The sequence below is a fragment of the Marmota marmota genome, unplaced genomic scaffold (genome assembly GCF_001458135.2).
Source record: "Marmota marmota marmota unplaced genomic scaffold, marMar, whole genome shotgun sequence".
NCBI lineage: Eukaryota > Metazoa > Chordata > Mammalia > Rodentia > Sciuridae > Marmota > Marmota marmota.
In genome coordinates this window covers 4,942,338-4,951,261 of record NW_026000082.1, presented here as the reverse complement: position 1 = coordinate 4,951,261, position 8,924 = coordinate 4,942,338, and the positions used below count along the sequence as shown (strand labels likewise).

The window sequence follows — 8,924 nt, the reverse complement described above, 5'->3', positions numbered from 1 at the left end:
GCACTGAGCTTTCTTTGCCTCGGGTACTTACAATCCACTGCTGATTACACATTCATCTTCTCCGCCCGGAGCGAAGCGAAAGAGGAAGCAGATGGGAGCAAAGCGCCCGCGGCTCTGAGCATCCAAGCGTCTCTTTTTTGATTTCTTTGTTCTTCCTACTCCTTGGCAAAGTGGTCCGCTACAGATTAATGGTGAAAGCTCTAAGAGACTGTGGGAAATCTCTATTATAGCCGCTGCTTTGAGCACCACGCTCAGCACTTCAGCAACCCCCGTACGCAGCGGCCATCTTCTCCCTTTCGTGCAAGGTTTTTTCTTAAGATTTGAAATCTGATTTTCCTAAGCTAGAATTATCATCCCACAATTAGAGGCAAAGTTGTAAGTGAATAAGCTCAAGAACATCCTTTTGGACTATGGAGGCTGAAAAAAGGATCACAAGTTCAAGTCCAGCATGGACAACTTAGACCCTATCTCAAAATTAAAAAAATAAAATAAAATGGGCCAGGATATAGTTCAGTTGTAGAACACCCCTGAGTTGAATCCTCAATACTGTAGAAAACAAAGAACACTTTTTGGAAGGAAAAAGTTTCAACTATTTTGAAATGATTTAGTGCTTTCCCATATTTGCATTTTTTGTAATGTATTATTTCCTCTTGTTTTATACCTTTGCCCCCAATTTCTCTGGGGAAAATAATGTATTATAAGAAGGAACAGAATTAAAAAAGAAGATAATCACCTTAGCATTTTGGAAACCATTCTGTTGTGGCAAATCATCTTAAAAATTAGAAGGTTTTCATTAACTCTGGGAAAAATACTTAATTTACTGGTAACCATAGAAAACTACAAAGGTTTGAGCAATCTTTTTCTTTTGTGTGGTGCTAGGAATCAAACCCAAGTTCTCACATGTGCCAAGCAAGTGCTTTACCCTCTGATTTGAGCAATCTTTGAAGCTGATTAAAACTGGAATCAAAACTGTCTTCCATTTTGTACTCCTTTATTACTCCCTGATGCCTCCACAAAGCCTGTTTTCTGGGGTTAATAATCCAGGGGGTGGGTATGGGATTTCTATGATCCAGTACTCGATTGCTTGAACCCTTTACTTTAGTTTAAGGGCTTTTGAAAGAAATGGAGTAGATAGATAAATAAATAAATAAAAATCAACTGGCAGATTCATCAGCACCACCACACAATAGAGGCTAGAGAATATGATTAATTTGGGAAAGGAATGAGAAGGAAGGGGTTTGAAAGAGAAGACAATAAGGGCAAGGTGGTGGGAGGGATAAGTCTTGGCCTTAGAGCAAATTCAATTCCAAGAAGTGGATGCTGGCAACGGGAGCTCTCCATAAGTTGAAGGTTCTATACTCTAGGAGGGTACCACCTCCTGGGTTTTTCTCTTGCTCTGCTCCTGTTGCTTGCCCAGTCATTTTGCCATTGCTGCTGTCCTTGATCTTGTAGGTGCATATATCTGACAGCCCCAGGCCTTCCAGCTCCAACAGATCCAGTTCTAATATAGGCATCCTCCAGAAAAGAAAGGAGCTGTACTGGCTACTCACAAGATTCCCTCATACTTTCCTGTTATCAATGAATTACTAGAGTGTTCCAAAGACAGAGGGAGGGCCTCAGGGGCTCCTGGGTCAAGATGTCCACAAACTCCTGTATACCTGGAAGGAGCAGCAGCCTTTCGGGGCTGCTGAGGCCCCTCTCATATTTCTCTAAATTGCAGTGCCTCAGCAGTCCTTGGGGAACCTATGTGCTCAGTTTGGAGCCGGCCAGGTTTCATCTACATTTTCTGTATCTTGGCCATTCAGTGTTCTCTGTGTTCTATGTGACTCAAAAGCAGTGTACACTAGAAAATCATCTTTGCGTTTGAGATACTGTCTATGTATAACCTGTCAGGAGAGTATTACATTTTAATAGGTTTTCCCTTGCTATTAAGTCACCAGTGAACTTTATTTTTTATAAAATTATATTTAACCAGACTCAAGTTGAAATCTTTTTTTAGGGACTTTTATTAATGTTTTATTTTTATTTCCCACCCTGAATTAATTTTTAGGAAAATGAAAAGAAAGTTACTGAACAGGGATGCATTTAGAAAACCAGCTTAGCAGTGCACTCAGATGCAGTGGGCTGTGCTGCCTGCAGAGGCTGGCATCTTTCCCAAGGCCATGTGCAGACGGGCCTTTCTTTTCTCTCCCACAGGGCCAATGGAGGTGGTTTCTTCCCCTCCTGCCCTCTTTTCTCCTCCTGCTAATCTTTTGGGTCTGTCTTCTGGGCAAGATTGTTTGCTAGCTGCATCTATGGGACTCCTGAAGTAGAGGGCCCTGGGCACTCTACCAGGGAACAGATGTTTTTGGAATTTGTGTTGGTCCTGGAGAGGGAAGAGGTGATGCACAATGGACCAGTGTGTGCCGTTGACCCTGCTTGCTGCCTTTCGTCTTCGCCAGCTCCTCTCCTACATCATAAGTGCTCAGCCCCAGATGAATTATGCAGTTATATTAGCAAGTTAGAATTAGAGATCACTGAAAATTCATAAATATCTACTTGTTATGGCTGTTTTTTCCTCTGTAAAAGAAAATTTTCATTTAAATAAAAGGCAACTTGAAATATCAGTGCTTTTTTTTTTTTTTTTAAAAATATTTATTTATTTATTTTTAGTTTTCAGCGGACACAACATCTTTGTATGTGGTGCTGAGGATCGAACCCGGGCCGCACGCATGCCAGGCGAGCACACTACCGCTTGAGCCATATCCCCAGCCCCAATCAGTGCTTTTTAACATATAAACTTTTAAGGTTATAGATGAAATAGTTGAATATATATTCATAATATTTACTTAATAAGTTTAGTTAAACATTTGTATTTTAAAACATGTTAATTTGTTTTCTTATTCTCACACTTAATATTATTTTATTCAAATTCTTTCAATACATATTCAATGTCATACATTTACTACAATCACGTTTTTGATAATTTGACACAGTTTTACAAATATATCATCTTTCTTTCTAGGTATTTGAGAGACAGCATTTTTGAATACATACTGTCACTCAAAATTTTATCCTTATCTAAAGTACTCATTTGCATAACATTACTATTTTATAAAAAATCCTTATCAGGTAATATAAATGCTTTTCCCAATGTAACCACTTACTGCATTGTTTGTGTTCTTTAAAACCTTATTCAACAGTTAGCACTTGCAATTTGAAGGTCTTGCATCCTAATTACTAAATCTGTGTTAAACTTCGTTTGCCCCCTTTACCAGTTCAGCCATATTTGCTTGTTAGAGCTGTTTTCTTCTACAAAAAGGAAATTTTCTATTTCCCCAAATAAGACGCAATCTGAAACATGAGTCCCACTTAATATATAAACTTTTATAGATAAAATGTGTAGTGATAATTTTTTTATGTTTAAATGTATAGCCATATTTTTTATGTTTAAACATTCATATTTTTAAATCTGTAAAATGTTCATTTCTTGGCCTATTTTTAATTAATGATATTATTTAAGGTTATAGAACATTGATTATTTCAGCCCTAATGTGTCCTGAGCAGTTTTATTTTCTTTAAATAATTCTGGATTCTTGCTTGGGGTACTGATTCTTTTCCTCCCTTCCATAGTGATGACAGTTTATATCCACATTATCAGGGTGGGCTTGGGTTTTCATTTGTCTACCTTTCATTATTGATGAACCCTGTAATGATAATTTAATCTAATTTATCATTGGGTACAGGTTGAACATCCAAAATGCTTGACACTAGAAGTGTTTTAGATTTCAGAATATTTGGATATAGATATGGTTATGTTGGGGATGAAACACAAGTCGAAATCAAATCCATTTATATTTTGGGTACTGGGGATTGAACCCAGGAATGCTTGTTTACCACTGAGCTACCTCCCCACTTCTTTTTATTTATTTAAAAAATTTTAATACAGAGTCTTGCTAAGTTGCCGAGGGCCAAAAGGTAATTTTGCCTATTATTTTTAGTATGCCTGCATTTTGACTGAGACTGTCATATGAGGTCAGATGTGGGTTTTTCCACTTGTTGTACCATATTCATGCTTAAAAATTTTCAAATTTTGGAGCATTTCGGATTTCAGGTTCTCAGATTAGGGATACAACACCTGTTACATTATGTAATTTTGCAAGCCCTGAGAGATTTTTAGAAATACATTCAAGTGTCTGATAAATATGTGATTTTTAGTATCTACTTAGAGGGTGCCCTCCAAAAGAGTAGATTAAATATTATCATTTCTATGTTGGTTGTAATGTCCATTTTAGACTATAGATATTAGCAGTATTTGTACCTAACTGCTTTGGAGTTCCTCATTCTCCATCACTCTCATACTTCAACTTAGTTGAAGGGTAAATCATGAAGTTTATAGATCTGTTTTTTTTTGTTTTGTTTTTAATCATTGGTAAGATACACAGAACACAATTGAATGTTTTAATCATTTTTAGGTATAACATTCAGTGGCCTTAAATATACTTAGATTATTCTTAGCCACCACTTCCCCTATCTCTAGAACTTTTTAATCTTCCCACTCTGAAGCACTTTACCTACTGAACAATAACTGGTATTTATCCCCTCTCTCATCCCATCACACCAACCACCATTCTGTTTTCTGCTTAAGAATTTGACTGCTTCATACAAGTGGAATGATATAATATTTATCATTATGCATCTGACTTTTCATTTAGCACAATATCTTCAAGGTTCATCCATGTCATGCAGGTGTCAGAACTTCTTTCTTGGGGCTGAATCATGTTCCCTTTATGTATACGTCAAGGAGAAAAAAAATTTTCCTCTATGCTAGTGATTAAGACTTACGAGCATTAACAAGAGAAAAAGAAAGAGTTTCTATGGGGGTAACAAAGGGGTTTGCTTAGGAAGGGCAAATGTGGTGTTAGAACAAAAAAGAAATAAGGAGGTTAGTGAGCATGTTGATTTCTGCGGGTGTGAGTCCTGGGGTAGGCCCAGTCCAAGGGAGTTGATGACAGCCTCCTATTCCAGAAGTTACTACTTTAAATCCTGTTAGGGAAGCTGTAAGAAGCCTTGTTTTGCTTTTTTCCTGCATCTGCCAAATTACAAATGTCTTTAGCTTAAAATAATCTTTTTTAAAAAATATTTTTAGTTGTAGATGGACACAATACCTTTATTTTATTTATTTAGTTTTTTTATGTGGTGCTGGGGACTGAACCCAGTGCCTCACATGTGCTAGGTAAGTGCTCTACCATTGAGCCACAACCTCAAGCCCAGCTTAAAATAATCTTTATATCCAAGAAGTTCCCCACGTATATACCACGTTTTGTTCTTTCTTTGATCTGTTGATGGATGTTGGGTTGTTTCCATCTTTGTTCCTTGTGAATAATGCTGCTTTGGACATTGGGGAATAAATATCTGTTCAAGTTCCTGCTGCTCTTCTGGGTTGTCAAACTAAATGATCAGAGTGCCTCTCCAAAGAACAGTGTTATTTATTTGGGAATGACAGAGCATTGCAATGGGAATACATTTGTCCTAGTAAACTGTTAGTGAGTGCAAGGAGTTTGAGGCAAGGGGAAGCTATTAAAAAGGGAGAAATTGCTTGGCACACACCTGTAATCCCAGCAGCTTGGGAGGCTGAAGCAGGAGGATCACAAGTTCAAAGCCAGCCTCGGCAACAGGGAGGCACTAAGCAACTCGGTGAAACCCTGTCTCTAAATAAAATACAAAATAGGACTGGGGATGTGGCTCAGTGGTCAAGTTTCCCCTTAGCTCAATCCCTAATACTTCCCCCTGCCCCTCTACCCGCCGAAAAGGGGGGGCAAATTGACACAATCTACTTGAATGCAAAGTTCACTGACTGGTCTTGGAGACCCAAGGCAGGAGTTGGTCAGCTCAGTAGTGGAGATGCCCATTGATAGAGGCAAACATTCTGTTAACAGCATGTTATCTAAATTGTTGCGATCTTAAAGAATGTTCAAGATAAACTCTGTAACTGAAATTCGTGTCTCCTTGTAAGGTATGTAAAGCATGGGGTGCACTTAGAATGAAGGGGAAATATCTTTGGGGTTTTTAGAAAGTCTTTGAAAAAGCCCTTCTCTCAGACTGGGAAGAGCCCTCCTCCTTCTTAACTTCTCAGCTCCACATTGTCTGAGTCTGACAAGAATGCTTTGGTCTTGGTGTTGGACGTTCACCAGTATACAGGAGAGGTGGAATTGTGCAATCGAATGATGATCCCATATTTGTTTTGAAGAAACACCATTCTGTCTTTCATATTCCCACCAGCAGTGCAGTTTTCTGATTTCCCACATCTTGGCCAATACTTGTCTGCTAGGGGTGTGTGTGTGTGTGTGTGTGAGAAATACCATCTCATTGTGGTTTGGGTTTGTATTTCTCTAACTATTAATGATGTTGAAAATCTTTCATGTATTTAGAGGCCATTTTTATTTAATCTTTGGAAAAATATTTATTATAGTCCTTTGCCAATTTTAAAATATCTGGTTCTCATTTTCTGTGTATCTGAGTAATAACTCATAATGTAATTTTCATCTAAAAATATGTTTTTAGCCTCAGGATTATTTACTTGAGAGAATAATTGTTATCTTTGTCGTGATTTAGAAGGAAAATACTGAATTTGTTTACTTAAAGATTGAACCTTTCAAATGTACCATATTGAAACCTAGGTTTGGGTATCAATCATTTATTTATCAGTTACATTGCTATTAACTTTTATTTTATTTATTTCTTTTGTACTAGGGATTGAACTCGGGGATGTTTTACCCCTGAGCTACACATCTAGTTCTTTTCATTTTTAATTTTGAGACAGGATCTCACCAAGTTGGCTGAGGCTGGCCTTGAATTTGAGGTCCTCCTTTCTCAGCCTCCTAAGTTCCTGAGCATGCACCATAACTATGCCTGGACTGCCATTAATTTTTCAAAAAAAAAAAAAAAAAGCCGGTTTTGATAAAAGCCCCGATTCTTTACTTAGGCCTGCAGGTGCCCAGTGGGTAGCTGAAAGCAGGATGAAGCTTGGCATCTCTGTCTCCATCTTGAATCTGTTTCCTCCTTTACTTTAAAATTTGGATCAGGTCCCTGTTCAGCTCTGCACATAGGCTTGTTAATCATTTAATGGGTATTCACCTAAACAGCAGGCTACAGGGTTTATTAGCTCTAACTTTACCTAACCTATCTCATTCCCTTTCAAGGTCGAGGCAGGATTTGCTGCATCCTGTTTTACACCCCTGGAGTGGCACATGGAAGACTTCATTCCTTGTCCTACCCCTTCCAGAAAATCACCCCATCATCCTATGATGATATGCAGCCCCCCCAAACAGGAGTGATCAAATCATTGGAACCAAATCGCCCCTCCCCCACGCAGGGTCCTAGGTCCCAAAGATCAGCATCCCAAGCAACAAGTGGAAGCTTCAGGGCTTCTCTGGAGCCACGTCCCAGAACCAAAACCAAAACCTCGATCCACCAGACCACTGTTTGACCAAGACTGCTTGACCCTTGTCCCCTGCCCCAATTCTTCTCTGTTTAAACCTGAAGCTCCTGTCAGCACCTCAAGACAGGGCCAAGATGTTGGCTCTTTCTTTGCCTTCCCAGCATGGCCATGTTGACTGAAGTTTTTTTACTGCTTTTCACCATTACTTTTTCTGTTTGTTTTATGGGGGCAAGTGGGTCCCCCAGAGTCAGGCCTTTGGCCTAGGTCTCTGCTAATAGCTTATTCTTATTTATTTTATTCAAGACAACTAAGTAGTTAATCTCCTTTCTTACCCCTACATAATATTTGGGTTGAATTCTATGTTCTTTAGGCTCCTTTGGGTATCTGAAGTGATTATGTCCATATTTATATTCAAAATTTATTTGAAAAAAGCCTGTAGTATTTAGTATACCATTTCACAAGAAAACCTTCTCTTACCATTGAAGAGAAAGAAGGTTCAGTGAAGTCTGGTTATGATTTTATAAAAAAAAATTTAGAAAGGACCATTGTAAAAAATGTAATTCATATTTTTGTTTTGCATAAGCAAGATTTCTAACAATGAAGAAGTATTATTTGGCCAGAAGTAGTGGTGCATGCCCTATAATCCTAGTGGTTCAGGAGGCTAAGGCAGGAGGATCATAAGTTCAAAGTCAGCCTCAGCAACTTAGTAAAGCCTTAAATTCCTTAGCAAGACCCTGTCTCTAAAGATCCAAAAAAGGACTGGGGATGTGGCTCAGTGGTTAAGCGCCCCTGGGTTCAATTCCTCCTAATCCCCCCCACCCAAAAAATAAATAAATGAATAAATAATGGTGTTATTCATCTTAAGTGAATTAAGATAGATCTCTGTGGTGACCATAGAGTTTAAATTCATGCTTACAAATTTTTAAAAATATATAATAAAGTATATGAAAATTTTATGTTCTATATCTTAGTCTGTGTGTACTGCTATAACAAAATACCATTAATTACCTGTGTAACTTACAAATAACAGAAATTTGTTTTTTCACACACTTCTGGAGACTGTAAAGTACAACATCATGGGGCTGGAAGATTCTGTATTTGGGAGGGCCTGATTTCTGGTTCATAAATGCCATTTTCTAACTGCTTCATAACATGATGGAAGGGGCGAGGGCCCTCCCTCTGAAGTCTCTTTTATGAGGGCACTGATCTCCTTCATGAAACTTCCACCTTCATGACCTAGTCACCTCACCAAAGGCCCCGCCTTGTGACACCTTTACCTTGAGGCTACAGGGGCAGAAAACCTCCATTATCATCCTAGCAGGGTCATAGAATTAAATCAACATAGGCTAGGTTAACAGAAGGAATGAAAGCAAATTTATTTCACAAATTTCATGTGGCACAGGAGCCCTCATAAAGAAATGAAGACTCAAAGAAGCAGTTAGAATCTATTATTTGTGTCCTGGATTGGTAAAGGGTAATAAACTGTGAAAATGTGACCAGATCA

The 8,924-nt window shown here is 38.4% G+C and overlaps 2 protein-coding genes across 7 annotated transcripts in view; one reads left to right on the top strand and one right to left on the bottom strand.

Annotated features, from left to right (window-relative positions):
* Patj (PATJ crumbs cell polarity complex component) overlaps nucleotides 1-8,924 on the top strand; it is a 342,906-nt gene that overhangs the window by 105,227 nt on the left and 228,755 nt on the right. The window lies entirely within an intron of this gene.
* LOC107141413 (protein AF1q-like) lies at nucleotides 824-7,024 on the bottom strand. The gene is made up of 2 exons (XM_015484670.2): nucleotides 6,961-7,024; nucleotides 824-1,558 (listed from the first exon to the last, which is right to left on the bottom strand). The coding sequence occupies exons 1-2, from the start codon at nucleotides 7,022-7,024 to the stop codon at nucleotides 1,290-1,292; spliced, it is 333 nt and encodes a 110-aa protein (XP_015340156.1). The 3' UTR covers nucleotides 824-1,289.